This window comes from Oryzias latipes, chromosome 11, assembly GCF_053564925.1.
Source record: "Oryzias latipes strain Hd-rR chromosome 11, Olatipes_Hd-rR_3.1".
NCBI classification, from domain to species: domain Eukaryota; kingdom Metazoa; phylum Chordata; class Actinopteri; order Beloniformes; family Adrianichthyidae; genus Oryzias; species Oryzias latipes.
Genome location: NC_136247.1, coordinates 14484309 through 14511022, shown reverse-complemented (window position 1 = coordinate 14511022; position 26714 = coordinate 14484309). Strand labels below are relative to the sequence as shown.

Here is a 26714-nt window from a genome sequence, read left to right as displayed (position 1 = left end):
AAAAGTCTATTAGAATTAGTAAGATATTAATTATAAATGTATATTGCCAACTGGATCAGCTGATGAATAAAACTGCTTGATGAAGTCACGTGAGTCCTGACAGCTGTCCTGTTGCTGCATTTAGAGTATTTTCTGTCCCAGCATTTTTTGAATGAAGTAGATTTTTTAAAATGTCTTTTTAATTTACTAAACATGAAAAAATAAAAAACCATCGAGGCCTGACTTAGTTTAAAAACTGTTTTTTAGCTGGTCCCTGCTCTGCAGAACAAAGGCGTTAAGACATCTAACATAGATACCAAGATAAAACCAGAACAGTCATACAATTGTAAAAGCTTCAAGAAGAGACAGCATGAAGGGAATTTAGAAGTGATGTCAGTGATTACAGCTGTATCTGCCTTTTAAATAGAGTATAGATGTTCTTTTATTCCTTGTGCTTTCTTAGGCACTTTAACATTGGGAGTTGGGTCATCTAGACCCACTAGACAGTGCTCTGAACCTTTTTTCTTCAATGATTTGTGATCCACACTGGTGTCCATGGATTACATGAAATCTTTCCACATTTATCCACCTTTGCCATAGTAGGAATAACACGTCAATGCAAAGGTGGGGTCATCTAAGATAGCACAAGGGTTAAATAGACTTTAGGATGTTAGAGTCCTGGAGTTAGAGTTCAGGAGTTTGTTCCAGGTTTTAGTGATTTCTGTCCATAGGAGTTCCTAAATGCTGGTGCAAGAGTTCATGTGTGTTAGATCTGGTAGGATAGTTTTGGAGGCATTGCAGTGACTGCTGCTGAAGTGTTCATTCATTCATTCATTCATTCATTCATTCATTCATTCATTCATTCATTCATTCATTCATTCATTCATTCATTCATTCATTCATTCATTCATTCATTCATTCATCTTCTAAACTGTTTTGTCCCATTTGGGGTCACTGGGCTGCTGAAGCCTGTCCCAGCCACTCGTTGGTGAAGGCAGGGGACATCCAGGACAGGTCGCAGGGCCTGCTGAAGTTTTTCCATTTTGAATACGGAAACCCTGCTGGCAATCACTAAGTAGGTTGTTTTTCTCAAGATAAGCCATTAACTGATAATGCAGTATTTTTCAAGTTATTTGGAAACTGTTGGGAGGATTGTGATTGGACGGTAGTTGGAGCAATCAGTGGGGTCAGCGGACTTGAGAAAAGGGTTGATCTTGGCTCTTCTCCACATGGCAGGAGAAAATGAATGCCTAATAAACAGGTTAGTAACAAAGTGATGAAAAAGTGATACAAGAGTGCTGGCATGTGCTTTTAGAAAAGTCATGTTCAGGTTATTTATGTCAACGTTATGGGAGACATTCAGTGAACACAAAACATTAGTTAAGTCAACTTGTGATATTTCAGAAAATAAAAATTGTTCAGATACAGATGAAATGGAAGAAATTCAGAAGCAGTAAAACTAGAGGATAATTCTTTTAGAAATGCAAAGAAATATTCATTAAAAGAATGAGCAATGTTGTCACAATCATTAAGAAGAGTACAATTTCTGGAGATTTGAAGACTGTATTTTATTTTTTTTACCAGTTAGCGATTTGATGGTTTACAATTAGGTTTTTGGGTGTGAACTGAAGCTGTTAGATAAATTAAATTTTTGTAGTAGAGCTGTTTGGCTTTGCACAATTCAAAATGGCACGTGTTTATGATCTGTATCAACGTGAATTTTGCATCAGATGTTTTTAGTGTCTTGATGGTTTTCTTTGAGGAGGGCTTTTTTTTTTAAATCTGTAAGATTTCAGAGGTAATCCAAGGTACTTTGTTCTGTTTATTGTAAATTTTACAAGTAGATGAATAGGCTACATTTGACGTATGGTCACCACCTTTTTGTAAAAGTTTAACAAAGTGTGATCTGGATTTTGCCATTTCATAGCTCCAATCGGTGCCAGCCAATTCAGCATTAAACTGTGATAGTTTTGTGTTTGGTATTTTAGTAGCATAGTTTGTTTTATGAGTTTGTTGATGTTTAAAAAGTTTCCTGGTGGCATATTTGTGTGAATTATCTGAAACTGATGTGTTTATTACTCCAGAAATACCTTACTTACAGGGTTGATTAGTGAATATAAGAACCAGAATAGAGTTTTGTGTTTCACCAAATCTAATGGGATTTTTTAACTGATGTAAACCAAATTTTATTGCAGTAGTTTCAGAGATTAGATGAACTATCAATCCAGTTTAAGTTAAGACTGGATGTGGTTAAGTGTTTGTCCAGCTTGGGAACAAGGCTTCTCATATTTAGATGAATTTTGAAGCCTGTAATTCCACCAAGCTGAGATAAAGAGACTGGATTTTTTTCTTGGACATGACAGTCTTTTTTTGTGCTTTCACAGGTTTGGAATTAGAAACCTGTGAAATGTTAGATGTTATGTAATGTATGTAAGAAGTTTGATTCATGCCTGAGGTGTAGCAGGTAAACCTGCTGGCTGGTCAATGAAGTGCAGTTAAGAGAGGACTGTGAGAAGGATTTCTGCATATAGACCCGGGCTCTGGGTGTTGTTAAAAACATAAGAATAAAAGCCCATAAAAAAATGTAGACATAAAAACATCTGGCAAGCTAGATGGACCAGAGTTAAGTTCTATATTTCCTATAAATAAAAGAACCGTGAGTAAAGGTCTCAGGTGCATAACTACAACAGAGTATTATATGCTGTTCTGTTTTCATTAATTAAGTTAGAAATACCATATTTTTTGGACAATAAAGGTGCACTGAGATATAGTGTTAACTACTCAAAAAAGTCAAAAAAGTGGATTTTTCAGCATGTCTAGAGAATCCAAAAGGCTGCAAGGAATTGGTCAGAGGGCTTGATGGGAATCTTATCATATGCAATAAGATTAGCAAACTATTTTGTTTATCATATGGACCTCTTTTTCTTGCAACAAAACACTGACAAGAAACGCCACCACAACAGAAATGTCAAACTTTCTTCACCATAGTTTTTCACAAATAAAAAAACACAAGGATAAACTTTTTTTTCTTTTTTTTTTACTTGTTCTGTCCAATAACTGAGCAAGCAGATGGGAGCTGAAGGCCTTTTGTGTTGGACAGGTTTTACAAAAAGAGCTTATATACCTTTGAAAAACCAGAGTGTAAATTTGTATACAGTGATCCCTTGATTATCGCGGGGGTTACGTTCCAAATAGAACCCGTGATAAGCAAAACCCGTGAAGTAGAAACCTTTATTTTTTTACAATTATTATACAATGAAATTCACTATTATACATTGAAAAGAAAGAACAAACCATTTAACAGGCTAAATCAATTGTTTTTTTAACAAATAAAAGTACTTTAGAAACGTTTTTTCAACAAATAACTTTTGTAGTGTGCTGTCAAATAATAATTTCAATCATCGATAAGAACAGAAGGCTTTAAATTGCGGAGATTAGCCCCGCCCACCGCGACCCGAGTGGATTAAACGGAGGAAAATTTAAAATGATTATGAAAAAAATAAAAAAGTACAGTGGGACAGATAGTGACACCGGTCTTCTTTTTCACTGCTCTTCATACTGAGCCGCTGCATCCTCTGCAGCGTTTTTTCCTTTTGAAGCCCGCGGTGCAGCTGCAGGTGTGTTTGTTCGGGAGAGGAACATAGTGATAGGCAGTTGTTGTCGCTCTTTTTTCTTCTTTGCTAAAGATCCTTATACACCGACATGCCACCATCGATTATGTTGGAGAACTGTAATGAACGGCTCATCAAAGGGTCCCATTCTTGAGCTACTCGCTGAGTGACTTTTTAGCCAATCAGAATGCAGAACACAATGCACAATCCAAATCCGTGAAGTAGCGAAACCGTGAAAAGTAAACCGTGATATAGCAAGGGATCACTGTATACCCCTTTTTGGTTTTGATTATTTTTTATTTATTTGTGACATTTAATGTGTGTGGGGAGGGACAGGGGAAGAATTACTGAATTACTGAATTACTCCCCGGGCTCTTGTTTGCCATCTTCAATCCTTTGATTGGCACATTTTTAGTTATGACCTGTTAAATTATGTTTTGTCACTATAGAGTTGTAGTAAATGGTTAATATTCATATTTAAAACTACCAACAGATTTATGAAAATTTTGTTGACAGCAGCAGCATGCTACCATCACAGCTCATTTTACATTTATGAACCACTTATACAACAACAAAACACATCAAAACATTGTGTGTTAATGTTACAAGTTCAGGCAGCGCAAACGTTTAAAAAGAAAATCTTAAAAAAATAAACAATGACGTTATTTGCAACAGTTTTGGTCAAAGTTTTCATCAGCAACGTTGTTTTTGCAGGGCCAGGAAGCATTAGAAAACGTGCATCTAGCTTTAAGGACATACCCTTTTCTTTATCTCTTTTCTCCTCTTATTCTTCTCTTTTCTTTCTAAATTGGGCACCAGATGGCTTTGACCTTTTTTTGTCCATATTTCAGATGTTTTTGGCATTTAGCAATAAATGTCTTAACGAAAGCATCAAGTCTGTCGATTAAACCAACTGTCACCTTAGTGACATTTTTTTGTGTTTCCATTTTTATTTGGGCATTTCACACAAAAATTAGCCCAAAAAAGCATGATTTTTTTTATACCTTTATTAAAGTTTAGGTTATAGAATGACACCGTATGACTTTTAAACAAGTTTTATAAAGTAGATTCCATCCCCCGCCCTTGTCCCCCACCTGGCCACTTAATTTGGAAGCGACCCACAGTTGAACTGATTCCCCGCAGCCCTCCCCTTTTCGTCACGCATTTCCAGCAGGAGCGCATGCAGCTGCACCCAGGGGCGCAAATTCGCTACATAGCAGCGCAGTCGCAGTTTTTATTTTTTCATCAAGCACTGAGCCACGGCCCGCGACCGTCGCCCCCCTTGAAGATGATCCAGCCAGGTTTTGCGCATGCGCAATCCTGGCAGTGGTCCGTGCTTGCCTCGCAGCCTGCGCCCTTCACCCTGCGCCCCCTCCCCTTCTCCTTCTTCACACACATTTGTGTGTTCTTCTCAAAGACAGGAGAGGCTGGTACAAACTCTGTGATAAAGGTAAAGCAATAGTGGTGCATATATTTGTTTACAAGCGCTGAGCCGCCGGCACCGCGCCCCTTCATTTTCCGCCCTGGGTAATTGCCCGTATTGCCCTTGGCTAAAACCGCTACTGCCCCCAAGCCAGGAGCAACGGGACCCACGCATAAAGGATAAACTTTTTCAGTGTATTCCTAAAATCTATCAAGCATTCACTCTGCAAGCCTTCTGATGACAGTAGCTGCTATGTTGCAACAACCCATCCAGCAGTGCAGCTTTATGTTTTACCAAAGTTGTACTGATACATTTTGATCGTTTTTTTGACGCCATGCATCTAAAAAACAGTCTGTTTGAGATCAGTAAGCATTCACACTGTTGATTTGAATTATCCCTTATGCACTTACAGTAGCCAACATTCATCACTCAGTGAAGACATCTGGGTGTTGTTAAGTGTTAAACAGTCTGTTTTGGGTGAAAATAACAGACAAAGCAGCAGAACATCATAGACAAATATATTAAAAGAGACTTCAGGGGCCCTGACAGTGAACCCTGAGGTACCCCAGGATTATTTGCACTGTTGTACAGTGTTAAATGCTTTATGATGCATTGAAAAAAATCAGATGTTTTGATCAAACCAAAGAGTATTGTGTTGACAATGTATGCACTGGGGGATTCCACTGTAAAAAAGTTATCTCCCATTTATGCAAAAGCTGTGTTGATTGATTCATCAATGTTGCAATGCACACATAATAGACAGAATCACCTTTGTATCACACTCCTCTTTCAGCTCTGTTTCAGTTTTTCTCTTCAGCTTTTATACACCAGCTCAGGAGGGGTTTATTTTCCCACAACCAAGAAGCACTTCATTTAAACACCCTGAATACACCCCAGACGAAAAATTGAATTCTCCATAAGATTCTCTTCCTAATAGCATGTGTGCAATTTTCAGTGGGCATATAGGTCCCTGCTGTCTACTGGATATGTCAGCAATCTTTCGGTAAACAAGCTCCTGCTGCTGCTGATAATCTGACCGTAATAATAGGAGCTGGAAAGCTCCCAACAAGCAACCCTTTGAGTCTAAGCTGCAATATTGTTTTTTATGGCTAATTTATTTTTATAAACCACTTTACAAAAGGGTTTCTTTGTTTATAAAATTACAATTAATTCTAAATGTTTTCAAGCTACAAACATACTTCCCATCTGCAACATTTGACATTAACCGAAGTGCTCAATTTAGACTCTGCTGTTCAATTTTACCAGCTTGTGGTGATGTCATGTCATAATAACATATGAACACCCAAAGGAGTCTAAATTACACTTTTTTTTTTAAATAAGATTTTCAGCATTTGAAAAATGACACAGGCACTTACAAAGTGGCCTGCAATTTTAGAGGACACCATCTCTCATCCATCAGAGGAGGAGAAGACTTTCTATCAAAAACAGCAACATTCCGGTTAGAAAACTCCATATGTGAAGGGATCTGAACACTCATTGACTTTTCCAAGTCCACCACAGGCAGGGACTGAGTGTGTGCGTAGACCTCATGGCGACCTTGATCTTGTTTGCTATCGCCTGAGTAGGAGGATCTGCGTCATCTCTCCATCCTGTGAGTAAGAGCGGTGAAAACGAAGCGGGTGTTCCACATACCACGCGCCTGCTGGTTCCTCTGTCAGAAAAGCATCAGTCGTTTTGGAAAACCGTGGCTCAAGTTTCTCATCAAGTACTTCCTTCAGGCTATCATCTCAAGAAGGCTGAGCATCAGCCACTTCCTCTGCCTTTGTTTCTTACTCCTGATCTCTTTTGGCTCTATCTATTTAATATTATACCAAGTGGAGCGAGCGGATTTCAAGAATCTTTAGCTTTCCTTACCCCCCTCCTTTTAGCATCTCCTCAATTTCCTCCTTTCCCTCCAGGTCCGCCTTCTCTACTGCTCCATGGAAGAAGCTGAGCTGATTTTTCGGGCGGCCTGGGCAGCGGATCAGGCCGGGCCGAGCCACATGTGGTTTGCCGTGGGGCCGGCCCTGTCCGGGTTGGGCCTGGAGGGACTGCCTAAAGTGCTGTTTGCCATCAGGCCACAGGGCTGGAGGGACGAGCCGCGCAGGTAAGAGGGGCTGAGAGGCTGAGAAACAAACAGATCTTTCACACTTGAAACAGTCTTACAAATCTTGTCTGTTTGACTTGAAATCTGTTGGAATTGTGAAATTTTGCAACATCAATTGTCATTGTTGAATGTGGCTAGAACGGACGAAACCATGACACTTGGACTGTAAAGGCCCGTACACACCGGGACGAATATTCGCCAGGCGTTATTCGCCAGCGTTTTTCGCCACGTTTTTTGTGTTCACACCCAGGCGATTTTCGCTGACGATGAGTGGAGTGAACATGCAATTTCATTCCCTGACATTAGATGGCGCTTAATGTAAAACAGAAATACTCCTGTACACAAGGTGGCGCTGCGCAACTTTACGCTTCTTAAAGTCGCTTTTCACTCAGAAGAAGAGAGCAAGTATTCACGCGCTTGTCAGAATCAAACAAAGAAAACATGAATATTTCAAGCACCAGTAGCTCCAACTGGTGCTTGGTTCGGGGATGTTTTAGAATGTCCGTCATTATTGCTTCGCGGCTGTGTAGACGCTACTCGGCGTCTATCTTCTTCGCTGGTATGTGTGCTCAGCAAGGCAGTTTTGTGTTTGAGCGCCCCCAAGTTGTGTTTTACTGTAACTTCAGAAGCTCCAGACACGTGAGCAAAAGCGCCGTTCTCATTGGTCGAGTAGATTTCGACGCGACGCGTCGAAAAAAAAAAACGAACCCGAGGCGTTTTTTTTTTTTGACGCTTTAACGCCTGGCGTTTTTTCGCGTCGGTGTGCACACTCTCGTTGGTGCCCTTTGTTTAGTCACGAGGCGTTAAACGTCGGCGAAAATCGCCGGCGAAATTCGTCCCGGTGTGAACAGGCCTTAAGTATGTTTTTTTATGGTAAAAATTGTAATATGGTACTCATTCAAAAAATGTATAATGTATAAAGTGTACATATAAAGTTATTCTTTCAAATATGCAATTTGTTTTCAGCTGCTTTTGAATCTGCAGCTGCTTCAGGAGCTGTGACTAACCGCTCTGTTTCTGTGTTCTCCGAAATACTTTGGGAATCATCACGTTTTTAAAACTTCCATATGAAACAAACACTATCTGCACCTTTTAGAGCTCAGTAGTCCCTAGATTTGCCTATTGTTAAGTTTACCAGTGTTTTACTTATAATAAAAAAAAGCATTTTCCTGGTTTATTCAGCTTCTTTTGATCTATTTTACCATTTGTTTTCTTTTCCCATTCATTTTCTTTTATACGACGGAGTTTTAGGGCCAGTTTACAAAAAGAAAAAAAACATTTTTTTTAAATTACGACTTTTAAGTCTTAAATTTACGAGAAAGAAAGTCATACCTGTTAAATTACGAGATTTTAAGTCGTAAATTTACGAGAAAAAGCAGGTAAATTTGTGAGTGAAAAGGTCATTTACGAGGAAAAAAACACCAATGTTTTCCGTTTATTGGAGCCTAGCTTCAATATGAAATATGTGGAGCCTTTTGTGAAGCTTTATTTCCGGATAGGTTTAAAAAACAAAGAGATTCTGAACCTTTTGCCGACTCAAAATCAGATTATTTTCAGTGGAGCCGGGGTTTGGTGTCAGGAGCTCAGAGACACGTTTGGGTGTAGAGGACCGCTGCAGACTTTATTCTCCTTTTCGGAAGTAAACAGTGTTACAGACCCCCCCTCCTCCAGAAGAAACGTCCCATTTCAACATAAAACAATACAGAGGAATGAAAATAGTCTGTTATATTAGTATAAAAACGTTGAAAATACCAAAAAAGTGTTCCTCCTCAGACGGAAGCATCACACAAACGTAGAGATCTTGTCTTTGGTGGAGGAAGAAAGGATGGAAGTGGACAGCTGCAGGGATACTGATGGCTTCATCTAGGGGCTGCAGTGATCCTGCAAACCACCCATCAATAAATAAAACAATAATAAATTGTGAATCAAACAAATGAGCTTCCAAACATTTGGAACGTTATGAATAAACATTCAGCTCACCTGTTTAATTGAGTTTAGTCGGTCTGCTCTGCTGCTGCGCGGCGTTCACTTGCTGCTCTGTAGGCTCACTTCGGTGTCTCTACAACTCCGTCGTACTTTTAGCATCTTGCAAAAATAAATAAATAAATATATTTTAAAAAAAACTAAATTTTTTCTACTTTCTTACAGGTTTTCTTGGTCTGATATTTACCTTTTTTTGCATTTTTATCATTTATTATAGAAGTTGTGCGGTGTAAAAATCAACAAGGTCATACAGTTTTAAAAGGATTATGTTACTATTGTAAATATTAGCAAGAGTATTTGTTGAAAGACAGGCTAGAATTTAAGGAAATGCAGCACAGATATTGAGCTTTCTCATAGAAAAAAAAGAGCACTTTTTAAATTAAAATGTGACTTCCCAGCAGTTTATGTGTGGTTTTAAAATATTCTATCCAGATTATGTTTGCCAAAAAAGGGCCAGATTTATACCTAAGGGTTCATTTTTGCATCTTTTTGAGATTATAAAATATTTAAAAAAGAAGTGGCACATATAATTGAAATATGATTAAACTCAGCCATCTATTTAAATAAAAGGTTAAAGACTAAAGAGTCCACCAAAGTTTTTATTCATACTCTTGTATATCATCAAATGATAATTTGGTATTGGTTGCATATCCAATAATTCAACTTTTGTAATGCTTTCTCGGCTGCAAACAAGAGTTTACGAGGATTAAATGGGTTGTGCAGCACTAAGCCTCGAAGGAGCTGAAAATCCAACCTGCTGGTGTTAAAAATGCATGAGGACCAGGGAGAAAATAAACATTCTCTTCTTCATCCCCAATAAACGCTGTGTTTTTCTCTACTTGCTGCATCACACAGGGCTTTCTGCTCCATGCATGAGGTGTTCTCTGTGGGATTGACCTAATTTTACCTCAGGGATTTGTGTCTGCCTCAATCTAAACACACAAGTGAATTGAGCTGAAAAGTAGCACTGTTTCAGGTGTGCTCACTGAAAGAATTTACACTTTGGGTTACTGCTTTTTTAGAAAGAAATATCTTTTGACTTTTATAATATAATTTATGCTAAATAAAAAGTTGAAATGTTAAATTTGATATATATATCTATATATATAGATATCTATATCTATATAGATATCTATATATTTATATCTATATCTATATCTGTATCTATATCTATATCTATATATATATATATATATATATATATTTTTTTTATTTTTTATTTTAGTCTTGTATACACCTTATCATGGTTAATATTAGGTTATTTATTCTGTCTTTTTTTAAGTGCAGAAAAAAATAGATATAACTTCCAACCCTAAACATAACTTTTGAAATTCCATAGTTCATCATCGTGTCAACACACAGACATTCCAGATATATTTTTTCTTTCCTCTCCATTATAACCCAGCTCATTAGAAAAATTGCCTACACTTACGTTTCAGCAAATTCATTTGTATTTTTTAGAGGGTTGCACAATTACGAAAGCGTTTTGTTGATATTGGTCACTAGTGCTTAAAAATGGGGATCTGATGTCAGAAACCAGTGGGACCCAAAATGCAGAAGACCAGGCTTCATAGCTGAAACAATAAACTTCTAATAAATAAACTTGCACACAGAACCCCATGGAGCGCCAAAAGGCGTGACAAAGCAGCAATGAAGAACTGAAAAAACCAGACATTTAAAAACATTGAGGGTAATCAACTAAATGAGGACAGCTGTGGATGATCCTCAACCTTAACCTGGTGGGACTGACGAGGAAAACGGAACATGACAAAGACCAAAGAAACATCACAAAAATCACATAGGAATGCATTTGCTGACTTTCTTCAAAATGCTTTGGCCACACATCCACACTGTTGATTTACTTTGGTAAAAAAATATGAACTTCTAAACAGATATTTTGTGCCTAAACTGCTTGAACACCTATTTTTCCTTTTACTAATGAATACAATCAGTCAAATTTTAAATATGTAGAAGATGTTTCTGTTTTCCTGCATGTTTTGATTCATACCCAAATGTTCCCTTTGTTTTACTCACTGGTACAAAGTCCAATATCATGCAGTCACAATGCTTTTTGTTTCAAGTTCTGAAGACAGAAAAACTGACAGCTGCACAAAATGTGAAAGTTTAGAGGTTTCCCACAAAGTTTATAGGAGCTGTACTAATCAGAGTTTAGTCACACTTTACCTTACTGTTGCAGATACTTCCATATTAAAAACTTTGCACATTTAGATGGATAATATTTGGCTGACAGTAATTTAACGAAGGCCAGATAAATTATTCTGGGAGGATCAGCCGGAGTTTTGAGTTGAACATCACATCTTGCGGATCAACCATCACAGTGCTTGAAGTCACAGCACTGGTACAACTTGCCCGGTAAAGAATACAAAATAAAAATTGGCTTAGGAAATTCTAAAACCACTTAACGTTATGCCACAGCCTCGGGTGTGTGTCTGGTCCTTATATTTCAAACAACGCTGATTCTCAAAATGTTTCATAAATCAAACATGGACAGAAAAAAATGAGAGAATTGTTGAAAAACAGCCGATGTGTTTCTTGGAATATTTTAAATCCCTGCTCTCTTTATTAATAGAGATTTGTCTAATAATAAACTGCCCTGAAAGCAAACAAATCTGTTTTTATCTGGCACATGAATAGATTTAAGTGAGAATGTCACTACTGTGACACTCATGAGCAAAGACAAACACAGAGAACTCTAAACATCTGAGAATTCAATAAAGTGCGCTGGTTTTCCTCTAACTTTAAAATTATGTTGCAAATCCTAACATTGAAATATTTACAGCCAAGCACATTTGAAATTTATGTCAGATTTAGGAAATTCCAGTTAAGAAATTCAAAGTGTTTTATGCAGTTAGGATAAAACTGATTTATGGCTGAATGGATTTTGGTAGCAGGTTCTTTTATTTTCAATATGGCTGATGCTCCACCAACATTGTGGTCTTTGTAGTTTCTTATTATGTTATAAATAACTCAGTGCCGGTTTGGCCTATAGGTAAAACTAAGCCCAAAGCTTTTCCTCTTCTTTTCTTTGCTGCAATGGCGGTTCTCGGCCACCGTACAAAGCTCCACATCCAGAAATTAACAAAAGCAAAGAAAAGTTGATGTAGTCTGTCAAATGACCTCTGGAGGTAGATTTCAGAAAATAAGTTCCCATTATGGCAAATAATAGAGAACCAGAGAGCAAAAAACACTGCAGGTAGTTGGCGAGGAGCATGAGCTTCATTAAAATGGAGAAAAGTATGTGAACCCTGGAAGACCAAAAAGGCAGAATCCTGACTGAGTTAATTAACCTGCCTTATTTCATTTCTATAAAACGCTGAGCTGTACATGGACTTTTTTTTTTTTACATTAAAATGCATTATAAATATGACCATAAAATTAACCACAACCTCCTCCTCCAGAGCACATTATTTTGATTAAAGTTTTGCAAGAGCAGATATAAGATTCCTTGACGTTTGGATCGCTCTCGCTTTAGCATTGTTTGCCCTTGTAGAAATTAAATTGGAACATAACGTCTGGGACACTTCAAAGTCAATACATTTCAAAATATTATTCTGAAGTCGTTGATCCAAAATCATGGTTGCTGCTGTTAGATCTAATACTTACACTAATACTTTTAAGATGAAGATTAATCACCAAACAAGGTAATCAATCTAGTATTTTAGCACCTTCAAACAACTGATTTTTGATGACGATTGTTTAGTCATCCGCATTGAAGAACACATGAACAAACACATTAGAAAGAGGTTGCGCTGGCCAACCATTTGGTTTTTGTCTGTTCCTGTTCACTTTGTTATTTGAGCTCTCATGGCCATGACATCTTCAAAGTCAGTCAAACGTCTTTAGACGTGTGATTCCTTGCATCCGTTCTCCTTCTGCTTTAGATGGGATGCCGACTTTAACACATCGTGGGTACTCTCACGGTTTTTCCCAATAGCCTTCTTTTATTGTAAATATGTTGTTACAATACAGCAAAAAATCTTCATGTTTTCCTGAATATTTGCAAGATAGTCACGCTTTGGACTGGAATCTTTGCAAGCATAATGTTTAGAAACTTCATATTTTAATTGGAGAAGTGATCACTCCTTTAGTTGTATTAACAAACAGATGAATGTCGTATTTTTTTATGCAGATGGTTAAGCTGCATGTTCCACAGTCATCTTCGGCAGCCATGACTTTCTCTCAGTAGCATCAGATGAAACCTCGAAAATCCTCCTGGCTTCATGTTGTTTTCCTTCTGATCCTGCAGACGAATTGCTAAGGGGGTGTCTGTGCTCACACACGGGGCCATGGCTCTGCGACGAGACCAGGGGGCCACCAGCCGGGCACAGTACGCTGGGAACTGCCAGGGCGACGGCAACCACACCCACCGAGTGCTAGACAGGATCAGGTGAGAGTGGCGGCGTGGCGACGTGCGGATGGAAATGTTAATGAGATTCTTGGTGTGTTCAGAGGATGAGGAAACCGAGGAGTAAACCAAGGCCAGCAGCTGTGTCATTGCAGCCTGAGAGAGCCGAGTTCCACCAGGTGATTTGGTTGAGCATGGACGAGTTCAGAGGTGGCACAGGGATTGGCTTCCTTTTTTCCTGTAGTATTTGCCTCCCCCTGATTTTATTTTAGTCCAAATCTACAATTCCAAAATTCAGTGCCCCAGAAGTCTCTCTAAAATAAGTAGTGTGCATTGATGCTCACAAGACTGCACAATGGTCTACAAAATGTAATCAAAATAATGTCTACACAATATAGACCACAATACATTGCGTTTTAAAGATTTTACCTTTGAAAAAATGTATTTTTTTTAGAAACCACGTTTTTATCTTCAGTGGATTCACAAATAGTGTTGTAAATTTTCATATTTATTCAATTTTTACTTTGGGAAATTGGTGACGCCTTACTTGTCGCTTAAGAGAAAGTAGAGAGCATGATTTTCAAATCCAGGGCACTACCTGAGAATACGAAGGGCTTTATAAATGCTTAATAATGCCTGTTCAATCTTCCTGATGTCATCTAACTCATTCATGCTCATAAATAGCATGAAGACCCCCTTTAAAACCTAAAAACAATAATAAAAGGTTTAGGCTCAAATAGAAAAGGGATTTATACAAATGTACCCCCTCTGTGTCCAGAGATTACATCACCCCCTGGTATATGAAAACAATCTGTCCAACAGAGACACTCTTAGCTTATATCTGTTACTAAGCTGCTGGAATGGTAAAAATAAAAAGAAATACTAGCAAATACTACATTGTGTATGATTTTACAACAGGTGTTGAAATAAAGATGTCCCGGGCTGACAGCTGAAGTGGGAGGCTTGTATCTCAATGAGGTGTGAAATCACTCAACACAAGAAAGTAAATTTCACACGTTTATGTCTCCATCATCCCAACATGGTGACTCATGTTGGTTGCATCCAGTCAAATTGACTTGTTTTTGGGACGCACGCTGTGCAGCACCCACTCCACACTTACTGTAGCTGAATCTTGTGTCGTCCGAATGTCAGATTCTCAGTTTTGACTTCAGGCAGCCACTTGGAGACTATATTGAGAACAGGTTGAGACATTTCCAGCCTTTAATTCTGTTCAAAAACCCATTTCAAGGAAAACACAGCATTCTGCAGCAATGGCAATTTTACTGGAAGAAAACACTTAAACAAGATTTAGCTAATACATTTCTTCATGCTAACAAAAGGTTTGACTTTTAAATTGATGTAATGGCAACTAAAAATGTAAAATATAGCATCTAGGGGATGTCATGTTGGTTGGAAATGAACTCTTATGTCACACCATTGAACCTAATTGTGGATATAGTAAACTGTTGGATCCTGCATACGAAAACCTGCATACTGCATTTGTTTGCAAATGTTTATGTTTATGCACATATTTTAGTTTTTTTTTTAAACAAAGATCGTTTTACCTTCTTAAGATTCAGTTTTTGCAGTGCAGGGTGAGTATAAGGTAAATTAAAAAGAATTTCTACTTGCTTATAAGCAAATTTAAAAAGTATTTTTTCGAAAAATTGGCATTTATTTATATTTTTGATGTAATAGTCAAATCAACCGAAAACTGTGACCCAAAAGTTAAAGTTTGCCATAGAATGGTAAGTGGCGTATATCTACCTTTCTCGGAGGTCCAAAGCACTTCACAGTAACAGTCCCATTCACACACACATTCACACACTGCAGCGGGCGGCTCTGCTGCCAAACACTGGCACCAACCTAAAACCACCAGAAGCAATGCGGGGTTCAGTGTCTTGCCCAAGTACACTTCAAGAAACGGGTTGGCAGGATTCAAACCTGCAATCGTCCGATCAGAGGTCGACCGCCCTGAATTGTGGGGAAAGGAAAGTTTAGCATCCTATCTTGTATTCAAAGTTAAAAGAAAATGTTTAGATAGATTTCCCTTAAAGGCCTACTCTGATGAGAATTGTTTTGGGTGTTAACATGTACTTGTGGAATTTTCTTGTGACTAGATCCATGTACATGTTTGTTTTCCTCACCCGAGCTGGCATCTGGCTCAAAACTGTACAGCTGAAAAGCTCCAGTGTTGCTCGCCATTTTAGTTACATTATTATATTATCGTATTAGAATTTCTGATGAACTCATGCCGCTCTGCAGAAACGATGTCCTAAAAACCCAAGGGTTTTTTTGGGCTAAAAGCAGCATAATCATAATTAAAAGACCACTGGGAATGCTTTGAAAATAGATCAACAGATGATCAGTGAGGGATTTTAATGTTTTTTTTTGGCACATCAGCTGTTAAACATTAAGTCGTAAATATAATTTTGGTTTTAGATACTTAATACAGTTACCCCATTTGTGTCATCTATCTTTTTTAAATCCTCTCCTCTGGGGCCAGTGAGTGAATAGCACAGATTAGCCTGTTATCTCCTGGACCAATTTCAATGAGTGACACTTCCACTCATTTCAATGAGGACTACAATGGAAGAATGTTTCTCAAAATCACTCAAAAAAAGGGATAGGTATTGCCAATTTCCTGAATCAAGTTGTTTAACATTCACTGTGTTATATTTTGATTTGCTATTTAATTTAATATATAGTACATATGCATACTGTAGCATTCCAGCCAGACTTGTTTCAGATGCACTTAATGATCACAACTGATGGACTGTGATGGGGTGTTACAACCCGTTTATTTACTCTACAGTCATAGTCACACGTAAGAGCTGAAGAAAAATAAAACAACAAACTCGCTATAGTTCCCTTTTTGATTCACAACCAGGGACCACAACCCACAATTTTTAAGTTCAAGAGATAAACGTTGGTAATCACAAATGATAGAGTTTCCAATTCTGAACACAGAAATAAATAAAGTAGCCCAGTAGACCTGCAAATAAGCGAGTTAAATAATATTTTACGCCTTTGTTTTGCGGATAGAAAACAATGGGAGAACTTGGTGATCACAGGTATACAAGGGTTTTTTGTCTTTTTTGATACCACATCTTCCCTATCTGTGCTCTAAACACCATCATTTGTCACAGAATATTATCCAAGTGATTCCGCAATTTTGAGTATTTTTTAATACATGCTTCACGTCCACCAAGTGCAGTTTATTATTCTGTGGTTATTCCCTGGTCGAACGTTGCACGTTTCATCAAGTTTCCTCAATGTTTAGAGGGTGGTTTTGGGGACCTTATTTATCTTGTATCTTTAATAAAGCTGTGAAATCGAACCAAAGTCATTAGAAACAAATGTCCCCTAAGTCCACTTTACTTTTTTCAAATCAAAATCAAAGTATAAGCAAACCCAGTAAACACTGCAAAGCATATTTTAACACTGTCGATTTTCCAATGCGGAAACCAAGTTCTTCAATGGTGATGTGAAAATACTCAAATGGCATGCGCAGTGACACCCTCCGCGGTACGTAGCTTTACCTTAGCCAGTTGGTTAGCTTGTTAGATGACTTCAAACACATTTATTTCTTTTAAACTAAACAAATAGCAAATAATCCCAAAATTTAAAACAATAAACCTAACCAATAATCGTATATGTTCGCCTTCCAGCTAGATGCTAACACAAATGGTGGATTTAACCCTTGTGCTATCTTAGATGACCCCACCCTTCCATTGACGTGTTCTCCCTACCATGACAAAGGTGGATAAAGATGGAAAGATTTCATGTAATCCATGGACACCAGTGAGGATCACAAATCATTGAAGAAAAAAGGTTCAGGGCACTGTCTAGTGGGTCTAGATGACCCAACTCCCAATGTTAAAGTGCCTAGGATAGCACAAGGGTTACAACAAGTTTCTCTTATTGCAGGAGCATCAGCCCTTACTTGTTTTCTGTCTCTGGCTGAATTGACGCACGCGTCAGGATTTCACGAAAAACCAGAAGTAGCAGCAATAAAAGTTTTCACTACTAAAATATACATTACAAGAACTAACACTGTTTTTCTGTTTTCTTTTTTAAGAATGTTCTTTTACAACCAAAACATTACTTCTTATGAAACTAATGCCTCTTCAATCGAAGGAAATGTGACACAATAATAAGTGAGCTAGTAAACTTCGTCATTTACACATATCACTTTTTACTTAGTATTTAAAATTTAGCTGATGGTGTGAAAAAAAAAAAATCCTTATGTTTTTTTTTTTTAAACTGCATCCCCTCAAACTGAGATGAAGCTCTCAGACTCTCTTTTCTGTCCTTTATGTTTGAACAATAAAGCTAGGTTTTATAACCTTTTGTAAACAGAGGAAGCAGCACGTTTTCTCCTCCATACCATGCTCTCAAACAGGTTGAACTCCTTCGCTGGCACACACAAGCACGGGACCTTGAAATCCTGCAACATTTTCCAAATGAATTTCATGAAACCGGAAGAAAATGATTCATGTGAGGCAGCTGGACAAAAGTTAACTGTGGCCGCTGGCAGCTATGATGGGTGCAGACGTGACTGATTGATGGTTCTGCCACAGAAATCTTCTCTGCACAGACAAGCAGCTCGCCTGCAGATGAATGTCATCGGCTGCTTCCCATGCCCACGCCGCTTTAATGAAGTGAGCTGGTCGCCTTAAACTCGGAAAAGCAGTTTATGTCCTTCAGATTTTGGCTTTTGTAAGCTTTCAATCAGTGCAGGGCTGTCTGTCAGGAGGAGCACAAGGGACTCATGGGACTCTGGAGTGACAGCGACAGTCCGGCAGTCAGTTGACACCTTGTAGCACATAGACGGTTTTGCTCTCAGGGGAAATAGGAGACTTTTCCAGAACATTTTCGGTCCTGATTTTAAAAAAAAAATGAAAAATGTCCTACATTGAATGCAAATTTAGAAAACGCAATGTCACATATGTTTTAAATAGCTAAACTAATTACTACTTCAGTTAAGGTGGACTTACTTTACAATAAAAAAAAAAATCACCTTGAGAAAGCCCTTGTCACAGAAAATAAGCCTCTAATTCCAGAATTGTTTTTGGGGCTTTCATGCAACAATTGTCATCTTTAAAAAACACTTTTGTTGAAAAGATAATTGAGAAAATCTGTCAGTAACAATTTGAACAAGCCTCAGCTTCAGCTTCCTTACAAACAGGTTCCCCGTGGCACCACAGGAGTTCATGGGATTTAGAGGACGATGAGAAAAATAGGGTAAATGTATTTAGTATCTATAACTAAAATCATATTTAGTGTTAAAAGTTTAAGATCTGATGTACCAAAAACATATTAAAGTCCCACTGCTGATCATCTTTTGATCTGTAGCACGTGTTCCCAGGGGTCCTTCAATTATGATTATGCCGTTTTAGCCAAAAAAAAAAAAAAATTGTGTCGTTTTCTAGGACATAGTTTCTGCAGAGCTCCAGGAATTTATTGGAACTTCAACTCTGAGTTGTGGGTGGGACTGTTGGCATGGAGTAAGCCCACCCTATACTTTCCATCATACATCTACTCGCTCTCCCGGTAGCTCACAACCCCTCACAACTACAACCTAACATTATTGGTGCAGCAAAAATAGTGAGCAATATTGGAGCTGTCCAGCTGTACAGTTTTGATCCAGATTCCACCTCAGACGAGGAAAACAAAGACGTGCATGGATCTATTTTTCTGCAAGTGGATGCATCAGAATGGAGCGTAGCAAGGAGCTGGTGACATGCCCTTGTAGTTTCTCACTGCTACAAGCTTTTTAAACAGCATTTCTTTGTTTTCTTAAGAAATGAATTAATAAAGAAATGGAAATTCAATTTTGACATTAATTGTTTTAATATATGTCCATCGTCAGAAAAATGCTACAACATGTTAAAAACACCAAAAACATAGTTTTCATTGGAAAATTTCTAACAGAAATTAGAACTCTTAAAAATCCAGATAAGTCTGTAGGAGACAAAAGAATTTCCATTTCCAGAGTTGGCTGAGAATCAGATGTTCAACATATTCTACAACAAAGATCTCCACCCTCAGAGTCCAGATCAAAGACAAGATAAGGATATCTGATATGATTTCAGGTGGAGTATTTGCGCAACATTTGTTGCACACACATTTTGTACTCAGTAAGCTGAAAGAGCTATCCTTCATGAGCTGCAGGTTCACTCCTATCAGTGGAAAGAAAGCAGCCCTGATCATTAACAAGTCACCACAGTGTGTCACAGTGTACTGCTTTTCTTCTTTCAGACTGATTAACATTTAAAATGTAACTATTCCAAAGGCAACCTGTCTCTTCCTTCTTGCTGAAAAAAAGTAAACCAACTCTTTTTTTCTTTTTTTTTGCTTATGGACTCTTCTTAACTTTTTTTGTTTCAAAATTTTGTTTTTTATGTTCTGATTGTAAAATGATTTTGGTTTCATCTCAGACATTTGTTACTTATTTTTTTCACCTGTGTCTGCATCGCAACTGCTTTAGTGTGCGTTTGACTCAGGTTGGCCCTGCTCTGACGCACACTCACACACACACACTCACAGTTGTGACTCAGTGCCAGCCCTGATCACATCTCAAATAGAAGCAGCTGGAGGGGCTTTCTTCTTCTGCTTCCTTTTAAGACACAGAGGTGCTGGATTTAGTAGCATTATCACCACAGTGTGCACTTACACTTATTCAGCGTGGCAGGGTGGTTGTGATCACACAGTATCAGTATATCAAAAAAACACCACAACACATTTAAACCCACAACCTCCATGTTGAAGCATGAGAAGTCTGTTGGGGGAGAAACGTGTCTACAGGCGATGTTTGAGACGTTTCTTCTGCTCAGAAAAATCCATCTGTGAAGCAAACAGATTTGTTTTATTGTTTCCGCTCCCATCATGATGATTTTTTGGGGGGTTTTGTAGCCGTTTTTAATACCAACCACAGATACAAAATGCAGAAACCTGTGTTATCATTGATGAAGTATAATTAACTACATTTTCGAAAGCTGAGTTCAGTTTGTCTTGTCACACCCGTCACTTTTTCTAAAGAAATCCCTTCAATAGAAGCTGTCTGATGAAAAAAACAGACAAAAAAACAAACTCAGTGACATGCTAGAGCTTGATGGGGTTACAAAGACATTTCTTAAGCTTTCAGAGAGTCATTGTGACAGTCATTCTCCCTAAAAGAAGGAAAGGAGTAGAGAACTTAAGGAATGACTGATCAACCAAACTAAATTCAAAGCACAACAAGGCCTCATCCAGAAGGTCAAAAAAGAACCAGAACAGCGTGGAAAGACCTGCAAGACACACCAGAACTCTTAGTTTAAGTTGTCAGGTTCAGTGCGGGAATGAGCATTGCTCACCCCCGTGTTCTATTGCCTTCTCCTTATTGTCCACTCCAGAAAGTCTTCAGTCTAATTTAGCTCTCAAATCTATTTGTTTTTTATTTGGGCTGCACGGTGGGGCAGTGGTTAGCGCTCTTGCCTCACAGCTAGAAGGCCCCTGGTTCAAGCCCCTGCTGGGGGACCTGACCTTTGTGGAGTTTGCATGTTCTCCCTGCATGCAAGGGTTTTCTCCGGATTCCTCCCACCGTCCAAAAGCATGCTTCATAGGTTAATAGGTTAACCCAGGGTTGTTCTGAAGACGATGCTCCTTCCTATTACTACTGTTTCTCTTCCCACCACTGAAGAATGTTTTATTACTTATGTCACATCATATGTCACATCATTGGTAGTCCATGCTAGAATGTACTTAACTATCTGCCTCCTCTGTCTGTTTGTTTGTTTTGGATAACTCAGTTTCAGGACCCGATAAATGTATGATTTTTGGAATTATAAATTCTGACTCTCAACTCTATCATTTATGACCCCAAACACTTTGGTCGACAGTAAGTTTCTGTGTTCTTCGAGTCAAAGTTTGGATTTAAAACATACATTTTGGTTCATGAACTTGAACAGACAGCCGTATATTTCTCAATGTGTCTGAAATTAAAAATAAAAAAACCTCAAAGAAGAATGCAACTAATTCAATAACATGAGAAACCCTCGGCAACAAATCCTTGGTTTATTAGTTTTGTTTTATTTATTAAAGACGTGTTTTTTTTCTTCTTCTTGTAACTGTTTTTGGAGAGTGATTCATTTTTTAATGGTTGAAGACTTAGATGTGTTATTTTTTTGGCCACAAATGACATCCTTTTTAAAAAAGAAATGTGTATATCCTCTGACTATTTTTGTATTTTTACTACTTTTACTTTTATGAGGATTTACGGCCCTGTGATGGACTGACGAACCGTCCTGTTGTACCCTGCTAGGTGTATCTGCATCAGCTCCAGCAACCAAGGTTACGTTCATACCGCAGCCTGAAACGACCCAATTCCGTTTTTTTTGCCCCTATGCGACCTGTATCTGATATTTTCATGACAGTCTTAACGACACAGATCCGATCTTTTCAAATGCTACCCAGGTCACTTGGATATGTGGTCCTGAATCCGATACATATCCGATCTTTTGAAATGCGACCTCCGTCTGAACGGCCAGGCCACATGTATCTGACCCGTACGTCATCGATACGCTACAAACTTCATAATTCTGCGTTGAAGTAGGCAGGACCTATAACATAAACAACAACCATGGCGGACGATGTTGCTGAGACCAGTCAATGCAAGGAAGCAAGGTCACTGATTTGATTAATATTTGGGGTGACAGCTCTATTCAGGCCAAACTCCAGGGCTCTCATCGCAACCAGGCGGTTTTTAAATAATTTTCCAGCGAAATGGCCGAGCGTGGTGCTGAACCTTTCCCGCGATGACTTTTTTTTCTCCCTTTTCGACGCGGGACCCAAGACGAATCCTCCTTCGGGGTTCACTTCCCCGTTCGGAACCTTAGATTCTCCAGAGCAGGTTAATAAAGAGTCCATAACATTTATTCTGGGGGAAGCCTTCTTTTATTACCGTTTTCCTTCCTCTGTAACACACAACATGAATGCGCCCCCAATTGCCCCCCTCATTCTCTACTTCGCTGCACGCACTCCTCTCCTCTCTCTTACACACACACACACGCGTTGACTAAGCGGGTGTGGAGAATGAATGGAAGAATGATGATTTTAAACATTTGGGAGGCAAATTCTTATAAAAGACACAAATTTCAATTTAGAGCAGCAATAGTTTTCTCTGTATCTTTTCATACTTAGGAAAACTTTGGTTCATGTTTATGTTTCTTAAAAACACAATTCCAACTAAAAAGAAAAACCTTTTAACCTGTGTGCTATCCTAGGCACTTTAACATTGGGAGTGGGGTCATCTAGACCCACTAGACAGTGCTGTGAACCTTTTTACTTCAATGATTTGTGATCTTTACTGGTGTCCATGGATTTCATGAAATCTTTCCACCTTTATCCACCTTTGTCATGGTAGGGAGAACACGTCAATGTAAGGGTGGGGTCATCTAAGATAGCACAAGGGTTACGGTTTCCAGATTTCTAGAAATAAAACAGGAAGATCTGCCTTGCTTTCATTGGAGCCTTTCTTTCACTCTGTGTGTGTTCTGGCAGTGGAGCCAAACATGTATTTATCAGTAAAAGCTGGTGAAGAGCCAGCTGCTCTGAGGAATCACGCCGCAGAAAGGGACAGGAAAAGTGTAAAATGGAAGCTTGAATGTCGGAGCCGGAGGAGTGTCGGGGGGGAGGATGGATGCAGTAGACAGGAGACGGTGGAAGGGGTAACGACGGCTAATTATTGTTGCAACTGGGTGATTAGAAGCAACAGCAGAGTGCTGGCCGCTGCTGTGACATAAACCGATGCTCGACATGCAAGAAAACACCAAACTGTCGACTTTAATGAGAACCAAGCAAAGATGATCATCCAACCAACTTTAGGAGATAATAAAACAGCAGCAGCTAAGTCTCTGGCCTTTATTAAGTGGCCTCACGTCAAATCATTAGGATTGTTTGGGAGCAGAGCGCTGCATTCCAGCAGCAGCATATTCCCCACGTCCAAGAAAAGCTTCATGGAGCTTCTCAGATTCTGCTTACAGACCTGAGAGTGTTCAGATGTGCTTACATATTCAGACGTGTGAGCTTCCTGTTTGATGGCACACCCAGCCAGCTTCAGCCTTTTCAGCATGTCTTTACCACCTAAAATGCAGCTACATCAAAGACTCATAAAATCACTTTGATCATGTAGTTTGGAGCCAAAAGGCCCTTAAATGCATTCTTCTTTTCCTTCCCCTAAGAGGTCTCTACATCCATTTAAACCTGTCCTCTGCACAGACTCTTTTTTCCACACTGACGCAGCATAAAAATGCACATTTTCTTTAAGTCCTTTTTGATAGAAACTGTCATTGACACACCGGCGCGCAAAGTAATACGGATTTAGGAAGAAACTTGCAGGATTCTTTTGGTTTAGTAAACATTGTTTTACCAAGAAAATCCTGCACAATTCCAAAATGAATGAGGCAGTGGATTTTCTCAGTCCAAAACCATCAATCGTGATGTAAGCCATCGCTGATGCAAACTCTGTTTGGGAAAACCTTACCAAGCTTTGCTGCGTTACAAAAACACGCAAACTTTTTTTCTCAAAACTCTGATTAAACCTCACACTGAGAAAATCCAGGTGAAAGTCACAGTTTGCTTGGAAAACTGCTTCAAGCTGTGTTTTTTTCAGAGCCTCTGGTCCAAAGTGATGAGACAACAGATACGATGGGCAGGTGTAGATCGAGAAGAGGAGGATCATCCTGTAGAGAAGGACAACATACAACAGCACTGATGGAAGGAGGAAAGTTTTCTCATGTAAAAAGACACATCCAGAAAAGTAGAAGATGTTACAGAAAAGTTTTAGATGAGATAAAGAAAAAAAAAGAGTAAGAAAAACTCTATAGACATCATTTTAAAAGGAGAGTACAACAAATTGCGGGCATTTTATCAAATTTAAAGATGCAATTAACATAAAAATGTAAACTATCATATAAAAATAAATTACTAATAGTTGGAAAAAGGGGAGCACAGGTGTGCCTTGAAGTTCCCTTGAGGCTTAAAAGGCTACCTTAATTATAAAACTGGAACGTACCATTGTCATGCGTATGGTAAGTGTATCGGGAAGTATTTGTAAGGACAATGTAAGTTACACGCACTTATGACGTACAGGTGATGCTGTTGTATGGTGCCCTTATGTGGCATTCTAGTTATTAGTAAGTAACTGGCTCCTGAGTGACTATGTGGAAATGCTTCACGCATGGGGTGAGCATGTGATATGTAAGCCCCTTAGAGTGCCCACACAAGCTATGCTCTTAATGTGTAATTCCCTAACTTCTAAGATCCCGGCTGCAAGCAAGGAGCGCGCACTTATCACTTTAATATCAACAACAGGGCTCCCTGTGCAGTGTTAGGGGGCTGAAAGAAATGAAAAATCTGTATGAAATGCCTGCGTCTCACCTATTATTTACTCTTAGGTGCTGTTTAAATGTTCACTAAAACCTGACGCCTGCAGCATGCCCACAGAGAAAAATCAGCATGAACATTTTCCCTCTATAGGCTCACTGAGTGGTTAACTATCTTAAAATTTCCGGATTTTTTTTCTTTCTCAGACAGCCTGTATCCACCCATAAGGGCAGTAACGACTAAGGCATACATGTGAAATGACCAAAACGCGAACTGATCTGCGAGAGCGTGAACAAAAAGGTGTGACATGCAGGTGACCCGACCATTGAAAACACAGGCCTGAAAAATACTATGAAGGAACTCGCCTCCGGAGACAACTACACTGATGAACAAACTTTAAGCATTTTGGAAGCAAAAACAGACCAAAAAAGGTTAAGAACAAAATCTTTCATCTTGAACCAGTAGGATAGGAGGGTCACAAAGGACTCAGATCAGCCGGAGAGAACAAGGTACATCCTGGTGACCCCACTTCATAACAGAGAATAAATTCATTGTTATAAGTATAAATAAACAATGTTCCATTTCAAAAATTGGATGACGGCTTAACGGCTCCATGTAGTTTTAATTACAGCAGCTTCTGCCATCCTTGTGTTTTTTTGAATTACAGAACAGTAACAAAGAGCGCCTTTCTTTTGAATTCTGCCGTTTCAATTATATTTCTAGATTGCATTTTTTAATTACTTATGGAGTGATGCTTAAAAATAAACAGAGAAGCAAAAAAGCTAAAAAAAAAAAAGGAAAAAAGACAGAAAGAGGAGAGTGACAAATATACAGTCCAATATTTTTTTAATTATGACATTGCATTCTGGAAAAAAGAAAAGGGGTTAGTTATATGGAGAACAGCATTTGGAATGGAACACAACAATGAGTTGAGCACAAGGAGGGAGAAATAAAAAGACTCAAATAAACAGGAGAGCGGGTGGCTGGTGGTGCCTGCAGGAATGGGAGACAGGAGAGTGGGGGAGGCTCTGCGAGTCACCTAAAAGCCTCAGGAGAGTGGTCATATGGAGCGGAGGAGTGCCGCACCGCCCGCATGTCTCTGTTTCACTTTGCTAATGAAAGCTCCACGGAGAGTTGCAAATGTATTCAGGGCGACCAAAAAACACCTTTGTTACCACTCCCTCAGAGCTTTAGGGTTCAGAAAACAGCGGGTCTGCCTTTTTTCCTGAGTAAATCATCCAAATCCGTATTTATTTAACATTGTTTCATTAAAAACTCTTATTAAAAGGGGAAATTGGAAAAGAAATGTAAGATTTTCCAGTGAAAATGTTCTTTTCTTTTCTTTTGATTTTGTTAAACTGCATTCTGTTAAACTATAATAGAATTCTGAATACTAATTTCATATATAAACCTTAATTACTCTGTTGCAGCTTCATATAAACTATTACCGCTTCATATAATACATCATAACATATGTTTTGTACCAAAAAGTCATTTTTTTTTTTTTTTTTTTATGTATTTAGTGTCCCCCTCGGAAAGTTTACTTTTAGGCCCAAAAAGTAGAGTATGGTCACAAAAACTGTCTCTTTTAATGATATTGCTTTATTTTCTTGAAGGGTTGCAAACCCCTGACAAATCAGAATTAACTTGTTCTTGATTTGTTAAAAAAAATAAAAATAAATACTATACTGTATTCATTCATTTCATCTTCTTTACCGTTTATTCCCTTTTGGGGTCACGGGGTTGTCGGAGCCTATCCTGGCGACTTGGGCATAGGCAAGGGATGCCCTGGACTGGTCGCCAGTCTGTCGCAGGGTGGAATATCCTCAATCACACATCCATTCACTCTCACACTCACACCTATGGACAATTTAGAGT

General features: G+C 38.7%; 1 protein-coding gene across 1 annotated transcript in view; it reads left to right on the top strand.

The window, feature by feature from the left end:
* Nucleotides 1–26714, top strand: part of grin2da (glutamate receptor, ionotropic, N-methyl D-aspartate 2D, a) — a 366952-nt gene that overhangs the window by 127540 nt on the left and 212698 nt on the right. Inside the window, exons 5-6 of the mRNA XM_011480970.4 lie at nt 6933–7120; nt 13371–13511. Coding sequence (XP_011479272.2) covers nt 6933–7120; nt 13371–13511 — 329 coding nt within the window. The remainder of the gene's footprint in view (nt 1–6932; nt 7121–13370; nt 13512–26714) is intronic.